The sequence below is a fragment of the Canis lupus genome, chromosome X (genome assembly GCF_003254725.2).
Source record: "Canis lupus dingo isolate Sandy chromosome X, ASM325472v2, whole genome shotgun sequence".
Classification (NCBI taxonomy): Eukaryota; Metazoa; Chordata; class Mammalia; order Carnivora; family Canidae; genus Canis; species Canis lupus.
Window position 1 is genome coordinate 38,149,140 of NC_064281.1, and position 24,386 is coordinate 38,173,525.

General features: G+C 43.4%; 1 protein-coding gene across 2 annotated transcripts in view; it reads right to left on the bottom strand.

Annotated features, from left to right (window-relative positions):
* EFHC2 (EF-hand domain containing 2) overlaps positions 1-24,386 on the bottom strand; it is a 195,008-nt gene that overhangs the window by 2,665 nt on the left and 167,957 nt on the right. For both annotated transcript variants that reach the window (XM_025468792.3, XM_025468796.3), the window contains one exon: positions 14,889-14,994. In XM_025468792.3, the coding sequence (XP_025324577.1) occupies positions 14,889-14,994 (106 nt within the window). The remainder of the gene's footprint in view (positions 1-14,888; positions 14,995-24,386) is intronic.

The following is a 24,386-nucleotide window of genomic DNA, read 5'->3' on the forward strand; positions in this document are numbered from 1 at the left end:
CCTAAAAATCTATTTTCCAGAAAGAGTGAACAGCTAGCCCAGTTGTGGTTTGGGACACATAGTCCGAAGTGGCAAGAGAGGTGGTTGGAAAGAAAAGATGGGGGCCAAACTTGGAGCTCCCCATGCTAGTGTAGACTTCAATGTTTTAGTTGAGAAAAGCCACTGGTGGGTCACCACCAGAGAAATTTGATTAGAAATTAACTAGATTCACTCACTGGATATATGAAGAATGAAACAGAGGAGGAAAATCACTTTGGAGGTTACTGCAATAAGAATCCTAGAGAAAGAGAGGACTGTGCCATAACCCGGGTAGCTGAAGTTGGGGTCAGTGTGAGCTATATCTCAAAGATTTTGCTGCAGTAGAACATATTCCTGGAAGGTGATCGATTTAGAGTGGTGATAGAAAAAAGGGGTAGTGTTATGGGTTGTACTGTGTCCTCTCAAAAAGAATATGTTGAAGTCCTAACCTCTGGTATTTCAGTATACGGCCTTATTTGGAAATTGAGCTGCTGCAGAGGTAATGTGTTAAGACAAGGTCATGATAGAGTAGGGTGGGTCCTTCCTCCAGTAGGCCTGGCATCCTTATAAACTAATACAGGTAAGGATAGTTCTAAGACTTCTAGGTATAATAATATCAATGATATTTGCAGTAGTTTCCTAGGGTCGCCGTAACAAATTACCACAAACCAAAAGGCTTAAACCAACAATACTTCATTCTGTCACTATATGGGGGGTCTGAAGGCCAGGTACTGGCAGAGTTGGTTCTTTCTGGAAGCTCTAAGGGAGAATCGTTCTGTGCTCCCTCTCCTAGCTTCTGGTATTTGACAGCAATGGTTACAGTGCATTTGCCTCTGTCTTTATGTGGCTTCTTTTATGAGGACACCAATTACTGGCTTTAGAGTTCACCCTAATCCAGTATACTCTCATTTCTCATTTTAACTTTTAATTACATCCACAAAGACCCACTTCCAAATGAGTTCACATTCTGAGATTCCAGATAGACATGAATGGGGAGGGGTTAGGTGCATAATACTCAACCCAGGGCACTATAAGCAAAATAAGGAAATCAGGAAGAAGAGAAGTTTTAACTTTTTTTTAAGTGTGGCAGTAAGGATCAGAGGGGTTGGAAAACTAAGTTCAATGTGGGACTTATTTAATTTGAGGTGCCCACAGGACATCAAGGTGAAGATTCTGGTAAACACATAGGAATAGGGTTCTGTGTAGCACAGAGCTAGAGTCCAGAACTGCAAAGATGTGGAAGTCACTGAAACATGGGTGACATGTAAAACTCTGATAATTAAGAACACTGATACAGAATCAGAAGAACACCAAGTATTGGCATCTCTATGTAAGGCATTAAACAGATGATTTATGATAACAAATTGGTTGTATTATGGGATTTATACTGCTGAATAGTGATGGTTATACTACTCCTACTAATCAATTTATTAGATATTTACTATGTATGCTTTTATATGTTTTACATGTACTTAGTTATTTAATCATCACAGAAAACCCTAAGAGGTGGCTATTATTATGATACCTATTTACAGAAAAGGAAACTGAGGCATAGAAGGGTTAAGTTGCTTGCCCAGAAAACTGCCAGTTAAGTGGCGAAGCCTAGATTATAAACCCAGCAGTGAGGCTCCAGAGCTCTGCTCATTTGTCGAGCTACCCTCCAAAGCCCACAGAGGATTGGGCCAATCTAGAAGCAGCCGGCTCTCATCCTACATAGCTACATCTGTTCCTATCATTGTCAACAGGAAAAGTTGAGTAGAAAACAATGTGGTTCCAGAAGTGACACACCTTTTCTTTTTCAAGAATGCCTCCTGGGGCACCTGGGTGACTCAGTCAGTTAAGCATCTGACTCTCGGTTTCTGCTTAAGTCATGATCTCAGCGTTGTGAGATTGAGACCCGAGTGGGACTCTGCGCTGAGCATGGGGCCTACTTAGGATTTGTTCTCCCTCTCCCTCTGCTCCACCTTCACTCCACTCATGTTCTCTCTCTCTCTCTCTCTCTCTCTCTCTCTCTCAAAAAGGAATGCCTCCTGCCAGACATTGGAGGTTGAGCTCAAACCACCAACCAGCTGTGTAAAGAAGGAAACGCCATTCAGATGGATGAAGCCTAAACCAACTCCTAGGGCGTATTCGTATCACATGGAACTTAGTGAAATGTCCTTCCTACACCAAGAGGCAATAGATAGTTGTGTGTGTATACATATATACAAACATATATGTACATGCACAAAATTATACACTTTAATCAATAGTCATTCAACACGTCCTCAGAAATTTCATTACTATTTTTGCTCTTAAGAGGTATTTTAAAATTTGATCATGTTATAGAGTAATATAATACAAATATATATACTCAAAATCACTCTTCCTTGATAATTTTTTTAAATAAGAATTTCCAATACAAAAATAATAAAATACATTATACAATTCATATCATTACAAAGAAATTATCTGGAGAATGGATTCTCTTATGAAACAGGCCAGTTCTAGAAGGTCCTTCCCTCACAGCTTCATTAGACAGCAAAAGTTCTTGCTGTTTTTGAGCAAAGGGCCATGATTTAACCCCTAGCAATAAAAGAAAAAGAAACAGAGGGATTCGTGTCAGAATAATGATGACTCAAGAATTTGGAGATGAGAATTAAATTTATTAGCAATAAGCCAGACTCAGACAAAATGAAATGCAATACCTTGAGGTTTGAGATGAAGGATAATTTAAGATGAAAAGACGAGAGTCCATTTCTTTACAGCTTAATCACTTTAAACCCGATGGCTCATGTAATGCTTTCTGGACTGCTCCAGTCCCACTATATTCTTTCTAGAATCAATACTACTTCCCTGGATTTGATTTTCCTTTTTCACTATTTTCCAGGATTCAGGTGGGAGTGACTTTTTCTGCCCTATTCCTGATAAATGCCACAGGCATATTTGCAGTAGTTGAGGAACCTGGGATCCACATATTGTCAATACGCTACTGTGATTCATAATAAAGATAAGTATACCTGGTCTTTGTCCCTATTTCTGGCCCAGAGCTCCTGAAATCCTTGAAATGTCCTAAATGATGAGAGGGATAAGGTATCTTAGGTTGTTAATGAGACATCTTTGGAAAGCACCTAGGGATGGGGGGCTGGTTGCTAAGGTAACTGACCTTGTAATTAGAGGGCTGGAACTTTCAGTTCCCTTCCCGCTAGACCTCCTGGGACAGAGCTGGAGGTCTGAGTTCAAACGCCAATGGTCAATGATTTAATCAATCATGTCTTTGTAATAAGCCTCCTTAAAAACCCAAAAGGACAGGGATTGGAGAGCTTTGGGGTTGGTAGGAACTCGTGGACATTTGAGGAGTGTGATGTGTGCAAAGAGGATGGAAGCTTCCCGCCGCTCCCCCTACCTTGCCCTATGCATCTATCTCTACCACCTGGCCATTCTGAGTCCTACATTTTTATAGCAAACCAGTGATCTAGTAAGTAAAATGTTTCTCTGAGTCTATGAGCTGCTGTAGCAAATTAATCAAACCCAAGGAAGGGAGTCATGGGAACCTCTCATCTGTAACCGGTTGAACAGAAGCACAGGTGATAAACTGGTGTCTGAAAGGGGGGTGAGGAGGGCAGTCTTGGGGCCTGAGCCCTTTTACCCTGTGGGATGAGATGCTCCCTTGAACAAATCATGTCAGAACTGGGTGGAGGGATCCCTGGGTGGCGCAGCCGTTTGGCGCCTGCCTTTGGCCCAGGGCGCGATCCTGGAGACCCGGGATCGAATCCCACGTTGGGCTCCCGGTGCATGGAGCCTGCCTCTCTCTCTCTCTCTCTCTCTGTGTGTGTGTGACTATCATAAAAAAAAAAAAAAAAAAAAAAAAAAACTGGGTCGAACTGTAGCTCAAGCACATGTCCAGAGTTGTCTGGTGTGCAGGGCTGGGGGGCACACCCCACATATTGGCATTGGTACCAGGATTATAGCCAACCCCTAATTTTAGGGAGAGATTTTAGGGGTCCAACTGACCCCTAATTTTAGGGAGAGGTTTCTAGGTCCTAGTTTAAACGGACTAACAGAAATTAAATTGAGATCCAAAGGAGGGTGGGAAGCAGGAGGTAAGATCGAAGAAAATCAGGGGAGGGGAGGCATCAATAAAGTAGAGGAGAAAGGTATCTTCTTCACAGCTTGGGCTGTAATTGGGTCCATGTAAATTGAGTCACATGGGCAATGTCTCTGCAAAATAAAGAAGTCTTTGGGGACATGAGAAATCCCACACTCCCACTGCCTAATTGTTCTAATAAATCCACAAATGTTCTATGTTATATAATATTTATGATAATCTGGGCAGTGAATAAGAATACTCTTTGTGTTCACAGACCTTTTTATTCATGCTACACTACAAAAATGAGAAAAGTCCAGGTCAGATTGTATTCCTAGCAGTGCATGTATGTTTTATTTTTTTTTTTAAGATTTTATTTATTTATTCGTGAGACACACAGAGAGAGGCAGAGATACAGGCAGAGGGAGAAACAGGCTCCACACAGGGAGCTCGATGTGGGACTCCATCCCGGTACTCCAGGATCACACCCTGAGCCGAAGGCAGACGCTCAACCGCTGAGCCACCCAGGCGTTCCTGCACGTACATTTTAAATGGAGATAACTGCATGGTAATTTTACAACAGGAGAGCTCATCCGTGGCAGATCCTTACCATTCCAGATGAGGCTGAACCTGCTAGTGGTTCTGTAAAACAGCCCCCTGACCACACATACATGGCATCTTAAATGTCTGTGTGTGGCAGGCTTTGCCAGCACCCCTGCCAGTCCCCTCACCCTTTCCATCTTGGCGCTCATCGGCCTGGCTTCCAACTGCCAGCATCTGCGTTCCTCTTCCTGAAAGCTTTTCTTTGGCCTCTGAGACCCACTTTGGCTGTCCCTGTGACACGCCACAAATGCCTGGGAATTCATTCTTTCCCCCCACGTCAGAAGCACCCTCATCCATGACTGAAGGGAAGTGATGGATGAATACTGCAACCCCCTTGCACTCTGGGTGGGAAAATACTAAGGTACATCTAGGTCACTGGATCCTTGACTTTCCCAGAGGCATTAAGCTCCCGTCACCAAATGTGATACTGATTTGAGAAAATGCCCTGTGGTAGCCCTTTCCCTTCCACTCTTCATCCCCCACTCCCAGAATAGTGTTCTTTTCAACCTCCCTGCACAATCCATCTATACTCAAATTCTTGTCTTCAAGTTGCCTTCTAGAGGAAGTCAAACAAAGATACTATGCGATTCTGGATTTACCATATTTAATAAAATGTCTATGGAAGTCACAGCACAGCTTGAAACAAGAAGCAACTTCCTGACAAACTGGCGGATGGATCCAGAGTCTCCGAATGTGGCTTCCAGATAATTCAAGAGACGGCGCCCAAATCTCCAAATCAAATTCAATTTCATCTGGAGCATATGCAATATTTTATGGAAGAAGGAAGGGCTACAAAATACAGAGTGAATTCAACAATGATGCACAATCACGACTCTAAAATGGCTGGGAATCATTGTCTGCAAGAGAGCCCCATGGCATCTTCCAAGCTGGCTTTGACTAACGCTACTGACGATGTCAAACAAGTTGGCAATAAATTACTTGTTCATCAACGGTGAAAAAATGTAGCTGCTGATCTGTAAAATCATAGACCCTTGAAGCAAAGATGGTACTGGCTGGGAACCCAGTAAACAGCAGCTGCCCAGTGAGAATAGAAAAGCTGTGTGTGAGCTCATGGGCTCTGGATTTATTTGCTTTGACATTTTTAAAAGGAAATTTAATTGGATTATGTCTCCTTCTAGTTTAAAATTTTCTACTGTAGTACTGGCCACCAGATGCATGAGGGGAAAAGATCGGGAGCCAATTAAATTCCACGCTTCACTGAAACAAGGTTATTTTTATTCCTCCCAAATGTAAGGCTGATGGAGTCATGTTAGTGATTTCACTCTGTTATTCCCTCTACTTACGCAAAAAAAAAAAAAAAGGAAAAAAAAAGAAAAAGAAAAAAGATATTTCTACAAGAAATATCTACGAATTTGTAGACAAGTCCAATAGGGTGTATAGAACTGCAACTGTGGTTTCCTTGGATTTACTGCCTTCTAATAGGTTGATGTGACCTCAGAAATAATTAAATTAAGTTGACAAAATTGCAAAAGCAATTAAATTTCCGTGAATCAAATTGCCATTAACTTGGGGAAGAAATTTTGCAAATACTTGTTGAGATAATCAAGAGCATACTGATGCCATAAGGAAAAGCTCATCGATAAAACCTGGAGATTTGCTTATATTCCTATCTATTTCTATCTTTACTGTAATGCCAATATGTCCCAATTGCTTCCCACTCCCCTATAGAAAGAAAGTTTCAACAGAATTGTCTTCCGAGTGAGTGTAGCTAGAACACAGGGAACTTTCCTTGAAACTGCCTTCCAGGGTAAATAAAGTTTTCAAGAAAACAAGGATTTTTGCTGAGCTTTAGTGGTAGGCTTCTGCATACAATTAAAGCAGACATCACCCAGTGCTTTGAATCTTAATGGATTCCGGCAGAATCATTCCCTACTAGGTCACTGTTTGGTGTTAGGTAATCGGTATGTGTTTATCAGCTACTTTTAAAATCTAATGAGAATGACTAATAGTCTTTTATTTCAACTGTTAAATTCAACCTCAAATCCTAGAAATAACTGCTTATTTAAAGAGCTGGCACTAGCCCCTGACTATATAATCTTTACCTTTAGGAATGCCTTTGAGTCTCAGCTTCCTGTCTATAAATTGGGAATGATCTTTAATTCTCTCAGGATCGGGACAATAACATGTCATAAGATATTCCACCCTCTAAATACCAAAAGGAGATCCTCAACAAGTAGGGTGTCCTAAGATGTATCCCAAGATGCACCCCACCTGCCCCCACCTCCCCACTGTTGAGGCCATATATCATCCTGTTGTGGCAGGAGAGGGCTTTAGAGCCAATTGCTAATGGTCCAGCAGTTTCAGTGCTCATAAAATGAAGCCACATCCAATTTTTCTCAGAAATGTCAAAAGATAAGACGCCAGTCACACAGTGCCAGTTATAAAGTTTATACGAGAACCGATTTAGTGTTATTTTTTAAAATGTGACTTCTGAGATTAACCAGACAGGCTCTAAGCAGCGGGACCTATTTTGCCAGTTTTACAGCTACCATCTGCGAGCGAGCACAATAGAATGGAAATGGGGTCTCCTGGCCTTGACAGCGCCAGGGCAACACGCTGGGACCGTAGATAGTCCCATAATAGAGTGGGGGTAAATCATAACCCCAGTGGCTCAGCATGGGCTGCAGCAGGAGCCAGGTGGAGGCCCAGCCAAGGGAGCTCCTGAGAATTCAGGCTACAGGCCACAGTCAAGAGTCATATGGTAGGTGACAGTCAGCTTACGCCCAGCCACATAGGGAAATCTCTCACCAAAGGGGAGCAGGACTAATCAAAAGCTAGACTGGCTACAGACCACGGTCCCCCTTGTAAATCTTGTTTGTCATTGGACCCCCGCTCTATTAGCTGAGACCACCTAACCATTACATGTAGTGGAGCCCCATTTGAGACTGGGGGACTATCATCCAGCAGACCGAGCACCAGGAGCTGTCACCTGGACCTGGTCTGACACCCTGGCTGTGAGGTTTGTGTACTTGAGCCCAGCTTTTTATTCTGGCAACAGACCATGCTGGGTCATTCTCTGACCCTAGAAGAGTCATTCTCTGCTCTCCTCCCCTGCCTCACCGCCCGAGTAAGCCAAGTTCTGTGGACTCTGTTATTCACCGAGCTTCCTTGTTCTCTGGCTGCTGGGTGGGTCCAGTCAATGAGAAGCAGCAAGAGATCAGGGTATTGCTTCCACCTCCTGTCCCCCCTGTCCCCTCACTGCCTGGCCAGGGTTTGGCAGTGGCTACCCTCCTCTACCTGCTGCCACTGCTCCAGCTCTTCCACTGGGCTCCACTACTATTGGCCCCTCTCTGCTTCTTGAGACCTATGGATGGTAATGGTTTCCTGTTCTGGCTGGTGCCTGAGTGCTTCACTGCACTCATCCTACCCACTCCCCTGTCAACAGTCCCATTAAATCTGTATCCCTGACTCCTTTGACTGTTCTGTGTGTATATGTTTCCTACTAGAACCTCACTGGTATGGGGACTTAGCCAGCTCTGTCCCCGAGAGTGGGGCTAAAGGCTTACTTCAAGCCTGCTAACTGGCTTTCTCTGACTGCTGAATAAGTGCTAACTAAAGGACTGATAACCCATCACCGTGCCACCTGTTTTGGAGAGATGTCCTGCCTTTCCAATCCCATGTCCGGTGTACCAGACCTGCCTCCTACTCAGCCACTAGGTAGCTGAAGCCACTAGTCCTGTTCCTCTGGTCTGGCCCCTCCATGATCACCCCATACACTACAGTTAATGAGATTAGACTGGGAAGGTGTCTCAAACCCCTACCCCGACCATCCATCCTGTCCATTAATACTGAAACCAACATAACTGGTGTTGAATCTAGTACTGAGGTCCACTCACCTTTCATCAGCCAGGGGGTCCCTTTTAATTTCTCAGTAAGATCCCCAGTTAAGGGAAGAGATTGTGTTGAGGACGACGTTCAGGACAGGAGTAAAGATGTCCAGCTTCTAAGTAGTGGCTGGTTGTAGTAACTTCTAGAGAGCTATTTGCAGCATCTCTGGAACTTCAGCCAGAGCCAGCCTGTCCAGCTCATACATTAGAGGAAGCATGCGGCTGCCCAACCCCTGGCCTCCACCTGGGCCATGCTTCCACACTGGACTTCAGCCTGCTATTCCTTGTTCTCAACAGGACTTTAATCTGTTGTGTCACATTCAGGGCTAGGTCACTCTTACAACCTGGTGGATCTTGTCCTGAAGTCTCACGTGTGACTTCTTGGCTATGGCAAATTTTCCCAAATGTTGGCAATCTCCAAAACGCTAAGTGAGACGTTTTCTTTACCCAACTGGGCCCCCACAGACCTATACATCTGGTCTGGCTCCTCCTGTGGCCTCTTGCAGCATACCCACTCTGTTGTCAACTCCCCACCACAGGCAAAAGCTCAGGTGATGACAGAGGAGCAGGGGTGGGGAGGCGTTTGTGCCCCGTTGTCAGGCCCCCAGTTGATACCAAGAATGATCAACAAAGGCTTCGAGGACAGTAAAAGCAAAAATAAACAAGCTACATCAAACTAAGACACTTCTCCACAGCAACAGAAATGAGCAGCAAAATGAAAAGGCAACCTACTGAGTGGGAGAAGACATTTGCCAATGATGTATCTGATAAGGGGCTAACATCCTAAATATATAAAGAACTCCTAAAACACAGTATCAAAAAACCAAACAGTTGGATTAAAAAATGCGCAGAGGACCTGAACAAACATTTTTCCAAAGAAGACATCCAGATGGCCAACAGGTACACAGAAAGATCCTCAACATCACTAGCCGTCAGGGAAATGCAAATGCAAATCACAATGAGACCTCACCTGCACCTGTCAGGATGGCTTTTATAAAAAAAAAAAAAGACAAGGAATAATGGTGTTGGCAAGAACACGGAGAAAATGCACTGTTGGTAGGAATGAAAACTGGTGCAGTCACTGTGGAAAACAGTATGGAGGTTCCTCAAAAAATTAAAAACAGGCCCTACAGCCCAGCAATTTTGCTTCAAGGTATTTATTATAAGAAAATGAAAACACAAATTCAAAAACACATATGCATCCCTATGTTCACTGCAGCATTATTAAAAAAAACCAAGATAGGGAAACAGTCTAAGTGTCTGATGGATGAACAATGGATGAACAGATAAACTGTGGCATAGAGATACAATACAATATTATTTGGCCATAATAAAGGAAGGAGATCTTGCCATTTGCATCATCATAGATGGACCCTGAGGGCATTAGGCTGCGTGAAATACACCAGACAGAACAAGACGAGTACTGTCACGACTTCACTTATATGTAGAATCTAAAAAAACAACCAAACAAAACAGAAACAGACACACGGCTACAGAGAACAGATGGTCACCAAAGGGGAGAGAGGTAAGGGGGGGATGGATGAAATAGTGAAGGGAATTAAGACGTACAATCTTCCAGTTGTAACTAAGACAGGGATGTAATGTACAGCCGAGGGAATACAGTCAATAACATTGCATGGTGACAGGTACATGGGTGACTATTTTGCAACGTGTATAAAATACCATGTTATACACCTGAAACTAATACAATACTGTATATTCATTATCCTTAATAAAAACAAAAACCAAGAGCGTCAAGAACAGCTGGTTGCCAAGCTATTATGCACCATCCTGGATCCCTTTGAGGAAGGACGTGGCTGTCTGGCTGCTGAGAGTCCCCTTCAGGGATCGCCTCAGCTACAGAGCTGCCTTGGCTGCAAAGAGTCACGTTATCCAAGGTCATACCCTTTCCTAAAGCAACCCATGGAAATAAAGGCTTAGCCATTTTGGTCCATCTCAGGACAGCTCTGAAAGGTCATCGAGCTCCAGAGCTCTCTGTGGGGCTGCATCAGCTGCTCCCTCTGTCCATTCCCGTGTCCTTCCTCTCCCTTCCACAGATATTGATCCCAAGAATGCTCCCAAATAAACCTCCTGCATGTAAAACTCCACCTGCTTCCTGGAGAACCCAATCAATTTGACAGGCTCTGACTCGAGTGTCTCAGCGCATCATCAGACATTAACTTGCATGGTTCAGGAGATACTGTGCTTTTTCACTACTGATTGTACAGTATCAACTCTGCAATATTACGCTCAACCCATTCCCACTAAATATTTTCACATGAGATTATAGACTCACTGGTAACATTCCCAAGCTATCTTATATCCTCTTTATGAAACAATAACAAGCTGAGGAATACCAGAGTGCTGGAGACTCTGGGATCTAGTTACGTTCTCATTATTAAGTTAAATCGGTACCATTTTATACCTATGTTCCTTTCTTTCTTAAACTGGCGAAAAAGAAATGGCCCATTCCAAACGTCTCTCACAGACTGAACTGCTTTGAGGCTTGGTGAGCAGAGCTGATAAGAGACCCAAAGTGTAAAGTTCTCACTGAATATGACTAACAACTGGAAGAACCCACTGCTGAAGCATGGGCCCTTTTTCTGGTGCTATACTCCTGTTGATCTTAGCCCTGGAAGGTGTCTGCTCAAGGCCTGGCTGCCTCAGCTGAGGAAGTAAGACCTCTCTATTTTACAAAATAGCTAACATTTAAACCCTTATTAAGGGACAGATGTGGTGATAGGTGTCTCACGTGAATCAACTCAATCCTCACAACTACCCCGATGGAAGTACTATTCATTCTTTCTTTTCTTTCAGAGAGACAGAGAACATGCACACGCACGAGACAGAGTGAGTGTGCGTGTGCATGCGCACACATACACACACATACAGGGGAACATGCAGCGGGGAGGGGCAGAGGAAGAAAGAGTCCTAAGTAGACTCTGCACTGAGCACAGAGCCTGACCAGGGCTTGATCTCGTAACTCCACGATCACGACCTGAGCCGAAATCAAGAGTCAGAAGCTTAATCGTCTGCGCTGCCCAGGTGCCCCGGAAGTACTATTCTTATCTCCACTGTTGAGGGAAGGAAACCTGAAAGGTTGAGTGACTTGCACAAAGTCAGCCAATTGGTCAATCACAGAGCTAAGGATCTGAACTCCGATTCATGTCCCAGTCACAGAGCATGCAAGGGATGAAATGGGGGAGAGGCGGCTAAGGGGAAAGTGGATCTTAGACCTTCCCATGGAGTGACCCCTCTTCCAGTGTGGGTGGTGATTTTTCTGTGGGCCCTTAAAGTCAACTTAATGGTTCAAAAATGACATTCGAAAGACAGAAAGAAGGGGTGTGGGGGAAGAGAGAAAAAAAAGGAAAAGAGGGAAGAAAGAAAGGAAGGAAAAGAGAAAGAAAGACAAGATCACACATTATGCCACACACATGCAGTCAGAATAGTACTGTTTCACAAAACTCTGGTTCCACTGTATCTGTGCATAGTGGGTTGCTATGAAAAAAGTATCTTACTGCAGGTTGTCGTATCCAAAGGTCATTAAATTTCATTCAAATTCAGTCAGCAGGCAAATAAAAATTAAAGTAATAACTCCCACGTTTTCAAAGGCAAAAATGTAAAAATCACTTGAATGCCTATCAACGGAAAACTGGATGAATAAATCATTCTATATCCATATTGCAGCTATTAAAGAATGGCTCGGGTCTATACATATTAAACTAGAGAGATTGCCCATGATGTAGTGGGGTAAGAAAAACACACCGTTGATAAATAAATGCATGTGGTAGAATTATATTTTTGTACAACCAGGAATGAAGCCCCCAACATATGGGTGAACATAGGGGTGGTGGGCTGGGTGGAACAGAAAGGCAGGGAAGTAGGAACTAAGGAAAAATACAACAGAGGCAGTTGCCATCTTGCAAGTGGCAGCCCGCGCATCATTTGGGGTGCCATAGGAAATAGAGGACATGAGCAAACTGCGTAAGTTGAGAAGAATTTAATACAGTGACGATTTGCAAAGTTGTGGGAAGCGGTTAGGAAAACCAACAGGGGATCCTCTGGTCCCTCAAGGACAAGAGCAACAGAGAGCCAGTGCCACCACCGGGGGCTAAAGGGGCAAGAGAGGGTGGTTACTGGAACCTAGAATGGTGGGCAGCTCTATGGAGGAGGCAGTCAATTTCTGGGACAAGCAGGGAGGAAAGGATTTCTCTCCCCTCCCATCCCCCTCTACTCTCTTGCTGGTGCATCCCATTGGCCAACCCAACTGGAGGCCAGGGGGTTAGGGGACCACTGATTCAGCCCATAAAGGTCAGCGGCCCAGGACTCGGAACAGGGGAGGAAGAGCTGGAGAAAAGTCCTAATGGGACAAATGGATGATATCTGGCACAGAATACTATGATATTGGGTGAGAAGGGAGAACAGAAACTCCATCTATCCTTTTTCTTTTTTATATACAACATTAAATATTTGCATAGATGAGAATTAAAAGGTTACCAAAGGACAGTACTGATTTGCTTTTGTGATGGTATCTTGGATTTTAGTTAATGAAATCTAGAATCTTTAACCATAATCACATTAAAAAAGAATTTTTTTTCTTCTTATTCTTTGTAGTACAACAGACCTGAGTTATAATTCTTTATCACACTTATCACACAGAAACACTGAAGCTGTTTCTCTAACTTCCTCGTCTCTAAAATAGGGATCATGAGAGTACCTATCTCACAGGGTTGCTACGAGGATTAAACCAGCTAATAGATTTTCAGGTCTTAGGGTAGCATTTCGCACATGCTTTAAGTGTTTGCAGTTGTCATGGTGACAATGGTACACCAAGAGCTTCCCAATGGGCACAGACCTGTCTCCATGGCACCTCTCCAAAGTGCCCACCATCCAGCCAGGACAAACTCTAGGACCAGGGTACACCTGATCATGTCACTGTCTTCCTTGAAATCCGTCCCATGGGTTTCCAGACCTTGCAGGACAATATTCAAACCTCACTCCTGAAGGTATCTCCAGCCTCATCCCTCTCTATTCCTCCCTTTGTGCCTTCATTCCAGCCACACGAATTCCTTCTGGTTCTATACAAGTGCCATGCTGTCCTCTGTCCCAGAGCCTCTGCTAGGGAATCCCTTTCTATACCATGCCACTTTTATCCCTTGCTGACTCTTCCTATTCATCACTGAAATCTCAAGCATCACCTCCCCTGAGAAGACCTCCTGTCTCCCCCAAACCCAACCCCAACAGCTCCTTCCTCATCCTATTCCATCCCATGCAGGCTGTATCATGCCATACTCCAAATCATGAATGTATTGGTTCTGCCATTAGTGGGGGCGGGGGGCAAAGGTAGCAACAATGACCTTCGTCTCTGGACCCCAGCAAGGAGCACAGGACCTGCTGAGAGTGGATACTTATTCATGATTTGTCTGAGAATTAAATTTATAAATGAACGAGTTAAATAACCCAAAGTCACTCAACTATGTAAGTGGCAGAGTCAGAATTCAACCCTAGTTATGTTTGACTCCGAAGGCCACCACTGTCTCTCAACCATCTGGAAGTTCTAAGGCTGCCTGACACTCCAGAATAGTTGCATGCCTGAGGGAACTCCCCTGGGGCACCAGACCAGTTCAGGCCAGAATGAGTTGGTCAGCAGAGACTGGGAGGAATAAATGCCTCCTTTCTAGGAGTCACCACATGACATTTGCTTTATCAAGGGACTTTCCCAAGAAAATCAATTTCTGGAGCATGTTAAAATATAAACAAACCACCATCCACCCACCCACTCCTTAAAGACAATTGGTCCAAAGAGATCTTTGAGAATTCAGACAATTCCACAATGTTGAGAGCACCACCCGATCACATGAACTTTGTTTTCCCTAACCAAGCATTTTTCTACTGAATTTTTATTTTAAATTTGGCTCCACTGTGAAATGTGCATCCCCCTACTATACTGTTTCACCCAAGGCAAACCTGTTTGCACAGCCACAGACATACTGGGGATTCTTGACATATGCACCATTTGAGATTTGCTCATGATGATGTTAGCTGAATCCCTTGATAACAGTGTTTATATCTATTTATAACTGTAACTTATTATCCTATTTTCCATATAATTGGATGCGACTGAGGTTAAAAAAAATTCAGCTGCATAAGAAAAGTCATGCTCTTATAGAGCAGATGTTCGCTCAGCATGGAAAGTGAATTAGTCTTTAACACAAATACCCAGAAATACATCCGTGTTTTCCAAAAGCACTGACGTTAATGTCTTATGCTGAAAAATAATTTTTAAGATAAAGGACATTAAAAATGTAAGGGAGGTAGTCACAGCTGGTTTTTAAAACAGGTGTTCATTTTACCTCTTTAGTGTACAACGTTGCTTCCAATTCAGGCATCGGATTTATCCTCCAGTTCAGGGCACAGAAAAATGACTCATAATTTATTTGTTTTTCGCTGTCTTCAAACCTGAAAATATAATTATAATATATAATTTGGCTCAATCTACAGAATTCAGGACCAAAATGTCAGCTTAAATGCCACCGTGAAAACATAATGTCAGGCATGTTTCAATACCTGATATTTTTCTTATTTCTTATTAGTTTATTATCAGATTCTAACCCTCAAGAGTGTGAACTCTTTGCAAGCAGAGAACCCACACGCAGCTAATTCACCACAGTGTCCCCAGCACCTAGATTCATGCTGGCACCTAGTAGGTTGCTCAATAAAAGATGTGCTGCAGTTGCCACAGAAACAAATGAGCTTATTCAGTAACTGAGACCATTTTGTTCAGAGTATCTGCGGGCCCTCTTAATTTAATACGGTTGCTACTTTAGGTCAGTAAAATAAAATCTTGCTTCTTAAATTGCATGCCTTTTAAATTTTTAAGGGGAGCCTAGATTCATTTTGTTTAAGATACTTTTAGGAAAAATAAAAAAGTATTTTTATCATTTATTATCTAGCCATTAAAAGGAGTTATTGGGGGGGGGCACCTTGGTAGCTCAGTTGGTTAAGCATCTGACTCTTGGTTCTGGATCAGGTCACGATATCTGGGTTGTGAGATCAAGCTCCGCATTGGGCTCTGCACTCACCAGGGAGTTGGCTTAAGGTTCTCTCTTTCCCTCCCCCTCTGCCCCTCCCCCGCAAGAGAATAAAAAAGGGTTATTCAAATCCACATATGCTGTCATGGAAATATGTTCATGATATATTGTTGAGCAGAAAGGAGGTTACAAAATAGTCTGTAGAATTATAATCTCACTTGAGGTATGTATTTATATAAAAAGGCTGGGGGCGCCTGGGTGGCTCAATCAGTTAAACATCTGACTCTTGATCTGAGCTCAAGTCTCAATCTCAGGGTCATGAGTTCAAGCCCCATGTCGGGGTCCATGCTGGATGTGGAGCCTACTTAAAAAAAAAAAAAAAAAAAAGCAAAGAAAAATTCTAGCAACAATACACGGAAGTATTGAAAACAGCTATCTCTGGGAAGAGAAACGCATTTTTTGCTTTTTGCTTTAGGCTTCTCTGTATCATCATCATAATTGTTTTTAGATTTATAAGAAAAAATATTAAGCCCATTTTCACTTAAGAGAAAACACTGGCATAAATTTAACCTTAACTGTAATAGAGTTTTGGCCATTAAGACAAGTAATTTCAACACAATTGCTGGCATGACTGAAACACAAGCAAACTACTTCTTAGTAGAATACCTCAATGCCACCTATTCTTAATCTGACCACACTCTGCCAGTTTTTAAGGTTAAACATACACTGGTCATATCAGATCATTTTGTGAAAGAAAAGACAAAGGTATGGTTCCCAAGCACCCTGCCAGGGTTCCTGCTCCTCTCGGGACCTTCAACTCAACATGCCCCTCCAGTCAGCAAGTGAAGTGCACAAGATTCTGCTGTAAGGATGAACAGGGGATAATAAATTAAAAGAAAACCTGGTGATAATCAACACAGGAAAATAACATATACTCAGAACCAGTCAAAAGACTATTTTTTTTTTTTTTTGGTCCTTGGGATTACAGAAAATAACAGCTCCTATTTATAAACTAATACAAATTAGCAGTTTTAACTTAAATGTTACAAGACGAAGTCACATAGTCTCATCAATCTACACAAAGGAGAATAAACAGAGTGATCAGAAAAGGAGAAAGGGAATTCAGTCATTTTTTTGTGTACATTTTCTTTGGCCAAGGATTCTGGGATACAACTCCAATGTGCTGCCCCCTACTGCTGTTTATCCTCGAGATCTTGGCTTCTTCACCATCTGAACTCCTTGAAAGGACGTGCTCTGTTTATGGAAATCTTTGTAGCCAAAATGCTGGACCATTATGGCTTTTATTTGTGTGTGTTTTGGGAGAAGAACTAAAACTCAATCAATTAAAGATGTTTTGTAAGAAACTTTCCTCTAGCGTGGAGCCTTGAAGACAAGTATTCCCTAATACTCTGAGTAGGAGCTGAGGTCAGAGAATGAGATCATGGAGGGCCTTTGACTTTCATACTGGGGAAAACTAAGAGCCACTGGAGCCTACTGTACACAGAGCAGTTAACGGGGTTGAAGTTATCTTTTCTAAAGATCACTCTCACTGATATATTGGGAAGAGAATGCTGGGGCAGAGCCAAAGTGGTGGGGGGGGGGCAGCTAGCAGTCTTTTGCAGTGATCCAGAGGAGGCATAAGGGTGGCTTAGATGTTGGTGGGGACAGTGGAGGGCACTGAGGAGTGGTCAGTTCTGAATATATATATATATATATATATATATATATATATATATATATATGATTTATTTATTTTAGAGAGATTGAGGGTGGGGGAGGGACAGAGGAAAGAGAGAATCAAGCAGACTCCCTGATGAGTGCAAAGCCCAACGTGAGGGCTTGATCTCACAACCTAGATATCATGACCTGAGCCAAAACAAAGAGTCTGATGCTCAACTGACTAAGCCACCCAGATGCCCTGATTCTGAATATATTTTGATATATATCATATATATATATATATATATCATATATATCGATCCCGGGACTCCAGGATCATGCCCTGGGCCAAAGGCAGGCACTAAACCACTGAGCCACCCAGGGATCCCCAAGTAGAGGATTCCTAAAGGATTATAAAAAGTGAGAGAGAGAGACAGAGAGGCAGAGAGAGAGACAGAGAGAATGCATGGACTTGGGACAACCCCAAGGGTTTTGCTTGACCAACTGGAAAAATACAGCTGTCCTAACAGAGAGAGGAAGGACTGCAGGGGCCACAGGCTGGGAGGTGGCGTGGGAAATCAAGAGTTTTGTTGGGTATGTTACATTTTGATGGGAAGGGGGCAGCTGGACATAGGAGTCTGAAATTCAGGGAAGAAGTTCAAGTTGAACATAGAAATATAGAAGCCATTAGCATATAGATGGTATTGAAAGCCACCAGATCGGGAGACTGGATGAGATCACCAATGAACTAATTTTCTCTATCTGTTCCTACAGTACAGAATTTAATGGTTGGTAAACTCCCATTACATCAATTACAGGAGACATTTATTTAATCCTAGAGGTTTCAGAAGTTTAATATCCCAGTAATTTGGGACCCAGTAAAAGATTACCAAACAGATCTGGGATTCCGTCAGACTTCACCCCCACATACAATTTACTATCCAGTCCTGTGGGTTCTACCACCATAGCAGATCACAAATTTCTTTTTCAGGGCACCTGGGTTGCTCAGTGTCAGCCTTTGGCTTGGGTCATGATCCCAGGGTCCTGTAGACTGACAAGTCTACATCAAGCTCCCTGCCTGGGGAGCCTGCTTCTCACTCTCCTCTTGCAGCTCTCCCTACTGTACTTGCTCTCTTTCTCTCTCTCTCAATAAATAAAACCTTTAAAAACAACAACAAATCTCTTTCTCTACCCCCTTTACCGCTCACTAATTCCAAGCCACCATCAACTCCCACCGGGGTTATAACAACAGCTTGGTAGCTTGGTCTGGCTGCTTCTACTCGGACCTGGCTGCAGACACATCTCTCCACCAAAATGAGCTTTCTAAACCATAGACCAGATCAATAACTTCTTTGCTTAGAACTCTCCAATGGCTTCCCAATCCACTTAGAACACAAGGTGAACCCTAATGCAATCTGGCCACTGCTGCCTTCTCTGATCTCATCTGAAAACTCTCTGTTTGTGACATTCCAGGTGTACTTGCCTTCTTCCTGTTCTCTGAGCATGCCAAGATTGTTCCCAGAAATGCAAAGCATTTGCACCCTCTAGTTCCTTTGTCTGGAAAGCCTCAATGCAAGTGCTGCTTCTTCAGAAAGGCGTTCTGAAGTTCCTCTTGGCTAACCGAGTCCCCCTGCCTAAATCTGCATTTGCCCTGGATGATGGCAATTGAAATTTATAGAACAATTTCTATAAAATTACACCTTGCTACCAATATGTCTTATATCATGCCTACCTGTTACCCTAGGGCCCTAGCCACTTTCCCTGCCCAACTAATAATGATTATGTCAGACTCAACACACCTAAACATTTACCTATTTCACAGGCTATCTGGAAAGGATATTCCTGAATCAAATGATATTCAGGAAAGATCAAAAGCTGTAGATGGAAGAGTACAGAGCTTAGAAATGTATACAATTTTTCTGAGGAAAGGGGCACCTGGGTGGCTCAGTCAATTAAGGGTCTGACTCTTGGTTTCAGCTCAGGTCATGATCTTGTGGTCATGAGATTGAGCCTCTTGCCAGGCTCTGCACTCAGTGTGGCATCTGCTTCAAATTCTCTCCTCCCTCTCCCTCTCTGCCCCCCCTTCAGCTTGCGCTCACACATGCTCTCTCTCTTTCCCCCCTCCTCTCTCAAATAAATAAAATCTTAAACATTTTTTTTCCTGAGGAAAAATGTTTCAAAGATTTGATCTTTGCAAAGACCCAGAGTCAGGCTGCAGGAAGAGCTGAGCTAATGTGGTATAATACTCCAAGTTTTTCTTTTCAGTTCTGTCTTGGAGGATCTCAATGGATATGGAAATCCCAACAAAAGGAGCAAGGGAGAAAAGAACAAAGAATCTTTCAATTAAAAAGGGATAAAACTAGCCAGTGCTTCTTGGAAGAATTATCTGCTCTTAGGAAGGGGACAGAGTTGCAGTTACTTATGATGGATTGATCACAAATATATTTCTCTCCCTGTCCCACCAAAAGCTCACCAAAACAAAAATAAAGGAATAAAAATAGGTAATAACCCACAATGACAATTGTGGACAAAAGACAACAGTGGACAAGAATCTCACAATCTTTTGCACAATGGAAAGCAGACTAAAGACTGGTAACGGACTTGGCAGAACTGAGGAAGGGGAGCTGAACTCTAAATGTCTGAAGACAGGGGCCACCTTAAGAGATTAGCCAATGTAGATGGCAAAACTCCCAAGATGCTCAGCAAATGCAGACTCTAGGTGCCAAAAGAGGCAAGGACATGGTGTGGCAATGAAAGCAAGGGCTGTTTCAAAGCCTGAATAAGGCAAGGGCAGCTGGAGGCCCAAGTATCTTCCACTACATGGTCCTCTTCCAAAGAAATTCAACTAAAAGAGCTTCAGTCTGGGGGAGCTGAAGCATAATGAAGGGCAGAGGAGAGCATTACACACTCAACTTGAGCCCATCAGCCTCCTTACTTCCCCTCTCCCATTTCTAGAACACCAATAGCCATGCTTCAGTGACCCTCTTTTCCCCCATTCCACCCCCCTCCTATTCTAGCAGGAAAAGATAATATTCTTCTCTTGATCCTCTCAGTGGTCCCAGAAAGATCTCCAGCTTCCAGCTTCTGGAGATCACCTAATGAAAATGAGGTGCTAGGACATAGACTTGGGCAGCGAAACCCACCAATCAACAAGATCTACCTCCCCAAGAGCTCTCAACATTAAAGACAGAAGCCAAAACAGCAACAGAAAAAAAAAAAGGAATCAGAAAGACAAAGACAACTCAGGTTGCAGAGGGAAAGAGGAGAGATGAGGATATAGTATATCCATGAAAAAAGAACAGAAGACTGCAGAAAAAGGAACATTCAAACTAAAATGTACTCTTGGAATAAAGAAAAGCATCTGATAATAGTAAGTAGATGCAGTGGAAGAAGCCGATCATCATGTTGAAAAAATTCCTTAGTGTGTCTATCATTATGACAAAGAGAAAATTGGGGAAAGAAGAGATCCAAATCTGGGACATCCAAAATCTTAATGACAGGAGTTCTCACGAGAGAAAAATGCAAACGGAAAGGAGAAAATTATTACAAGTTAATGGAAAGTTTCCTGGAACCACTGGACAGAGTATCCAGATCAAAAGGGCCTATAAAGTGTTAAACACAATGAAACCATATACAGCGACCCACACGAGGCCCCATCATGAACTTCCAGAACACTAGGAATAAATTTTTTTTTTAATTTTTTATTTATTCATGATAGTCACACACAGAGAGAGAGAGAGACAGAGACACAGGCAGAGGGAGAAGCAGGCTCCATGCACCGGGAGCCCGATGTGGGATTCGATCCCGGGTCTCCAGGATCGCTCCCTGGGCCAAAGGCAGGCGCTAAACCGCTGCGCCACCCAGGGATCCCGAACACTAGGAATAAAGCAAAGATCCTCAGAGTATCCAGAAAGAACAATAATGGGAATTGATATTATGTTAAACTCTCAAGCATCATAACAGGAAGTTAGTTACCTAAAGGAACTGGAACAAAACAGGAAGTTAGGTACCTAAAAATGAGAAACAGAAACCTTAGTATATGTGTGCTATTTACATGTCTATGGAGACATCTAGAAGGGCTGAGAGAGGCTGCTTCTCATGAATGGGTCTGGGAGGTGCAGAAGGGTGCAGCTGGAAACTGTTATTGTTGGAATAAGCTTTTTAGGATTATTTGAGTATTTTTTACTATAAGCAGGTATCAGTTTGATATAAACACAAATTTACAGAGCATAAATAGCAGATGAGAGACTTTGAAACATGCTTTCTAAGGCGGTGCACTCCTACAAGTCAGACTTGGAAAGGAAGATGTGCCACTAGTTTGGAGCACACTGGTGAGGAGTTAGTCTCCAGTCTTCCTCCTTGCTCCAAAGTTCTGTACACAGCTTCCTCTCCCAGACCACTGATGCCCTCCTCTGCTATATAACACATACCAAATCTACTATAAATTATTGTTAGACAAGGTTGTGAGAGAGAGAAAGAGAGACGATACAAAGGAGAACTCTAGTTCTAAAGATAGTTCAAGTTGGAGGCAGAGGAACAAAGGGAGGCTGTTCAGAGATGCAGAAGGGCTTGACTTTCAGGGGACTGGGAATGTGTAGGTCAATACCTGCATATACCCCTGGATACTGTCTCCCAAGTCACCCATCATGGCATCCTCCTTGCCTCGTGATCATGACTATGGGTCATCATCCATCAAATCCTACCCATCCTTTCAAAATATTTTGGAAAAGCCTATGAATCGTATAGAAAGTGTATATCCTGACTTAGGGGGCATGCTGTGCTCCTAATAAAAAATGTTAGCCTCCTGATTCTCTACTTTGCTCCTCTCCAAATGACATTTGGCTCTTGCTAAGACTCTGATCCATGGTCAAAGGATGAAGCTTTGCCACCCTGAAGGAAATTCTCTCAAAACAGCTGTGAAGGCAATTCCAAAGAAGAACTTTCTATGGCAACATCGTAGAAATAAGTGCCCAGTCTTCCAAGGTGACTGTCCTAAAGGGCAACACTAATTCTGGCTTTTAAAATGTTTCTCTGCTTGTTAAAAAGTCAGCCTCCTTACTTTCAAGTCCTAGCTCATAGTGCTAAAGTGTTTCCCTAAAACCTCCATAAATTCCTATTTCCCTTTGATACTTGGGCAAGCCACCATTTCCTTCCCTTTGCAAATTAAGGGACATGTTTGTAGAGGAACTGGGAGGGAAGGCAATTTCTCTGGTTCCTCTTTAGATAATCATGACCCCTGAGCTTTTCAATGCCTTGCTAGGTGGGAGTTCTTAGAAATGAGTCTAATGTGTCATTTGACGGGTGCTTTTGCTCTCCCTCCCAAAAATGATAAATGGCTCTACAACTGCAGAAGCCATCTATCTCCTTGCCACAGGGAATAAAGCTGATCTGCTTTATTTCCACCATCTGTGGAGGTAAAAGGTGCAGCGGCAGCTGTATTTTGTTGAAAAGTAACATGGCTTCCCCTGTGCTGCGAGGGCCATCTTGTCACATACAGGAATGGGCGGGCTGCATGCCTGGGGCGGGAAAGGAGGAAAGGCAATAAAGACACTTTTTTTGGGGGGGTGAGGGGGTAGAGAGAGAGAGAAAGAGAGAGGAGTGGAGGGGCAGGGAGGGAGAGAGAGAATCTTAAGCAGGCTCTATGCCCAGCACAGAGCCCAACTTGGGGCTCAATCTTAAGATCCTAAGATCACAAGCTGAGCTGAAATCAAGAGCCGGGCGTTTAACCAACTGAGCCACCCAGGCGCCCCTGTGAAGACACATTTTGGACTCACTCGGTCATGTTTGGTTTCAGTTCATTACCCAACAAATCCAGGGGCGCACACCTGAACACCTGGTGAGATTCTTAAAGACCATACAGTTGAGAAAAAAGGAGAGCTCTGGACCCCTGCATCAGTTGGTCATAAACCCTCAGAGCAGGCAAGGTGGCATGGCACAAGTTATCAGTGAGTAGCTCTGGTTATCTCTAGACAGCCAGGCCTTGAAATTCTAATTTCATTCCAGCACACACCTTCCTGGTTGAGGCAGGTCACAGCAACCAAGTAAGGATCATATACAAAAGTCAATGCTCTGTTGGTCCACATGGGTTTGGAATCTTTTTCTAGAGTTCTTAAAAACTACAAATCACCTTAGGTTTGAAAACACAGGAAGCATGTAGGAGGTGGGGCTCTCTCCAAAACTTCCAGTGCACCAAACCCTGCAACAGTAGCAGCCACATGGCCTGACCCTTGTCCTTCTGCCTCACTGCCAGGTATTGTTGGGTGAAATCACGGGAGTCCAAACCATGCCTCTGGGAAGGGGGCAGGGGGCGAGGCTGGGGAGAGTATAACGAGATGATTTTAAAGCCCTGTTAACTTTTTCCATTTTAACTGATATTTCTGGATGAGGCACCCGCTCTCTTGGGAGGCCAGTTCTAAGGCATTCCATGGAGCCCAAAGCCAGCTGTAAAAGGCCAGCTTGGGGCAGAGCTGCTGGGGAAAGAGCTGTGCCTGAATCTCCAGTTATTCCATGTGTCGATTCATAAGGCCACAATTAGGGAAGGAGGCTACCCCTACTCCCCAGCCCCACACAGAACACAGAATAGAATGACCACAGAATACTCTCCACTTCCTGATCGTTTGAGAACCAGTCTTTCTTGCTTATTAATACTGAGGAAACATTAAAAAATCCAAATGAGGGCTCAGAGGGGTTGAGTCCATTTACAAGGATCACATGGGTGGAAGCAGTGCAGTTGGCAGAGCTCGGAGGCAGGTCTGGTGGATGTCAAGCACGTGTCCCCCCATCCTTCCCCACACACAGTGTATTAGCACAGGACAAGTCTCTGGGGCCGCAAAGATGAATGAGACATAGCCCTGATGCTTAGGAGCTCAGATAGAAACAAAGGTTTAGGGTATCTTAGGGAACTGTTGTTCTAATTCTGTTAGAGACTCATCTTGGTCTGCAGCATGCTCTTTCACAGTGACAAAGCCTCTTTATGCCTCAGTGTCTGTGCTCAGAAAATGAGGAATCATACCTACCCTCAACTAGAATGTACCTTTTAAAGTGCTCAAGGATTTACAAAATATTCTCGGGCCCCTGGCACTATGTCAATACAGAGTGTCAGTCCCATTATTAACGTGTTACCCATTACTACTACAACTTAGGACATTTAAGTCTGCTGCT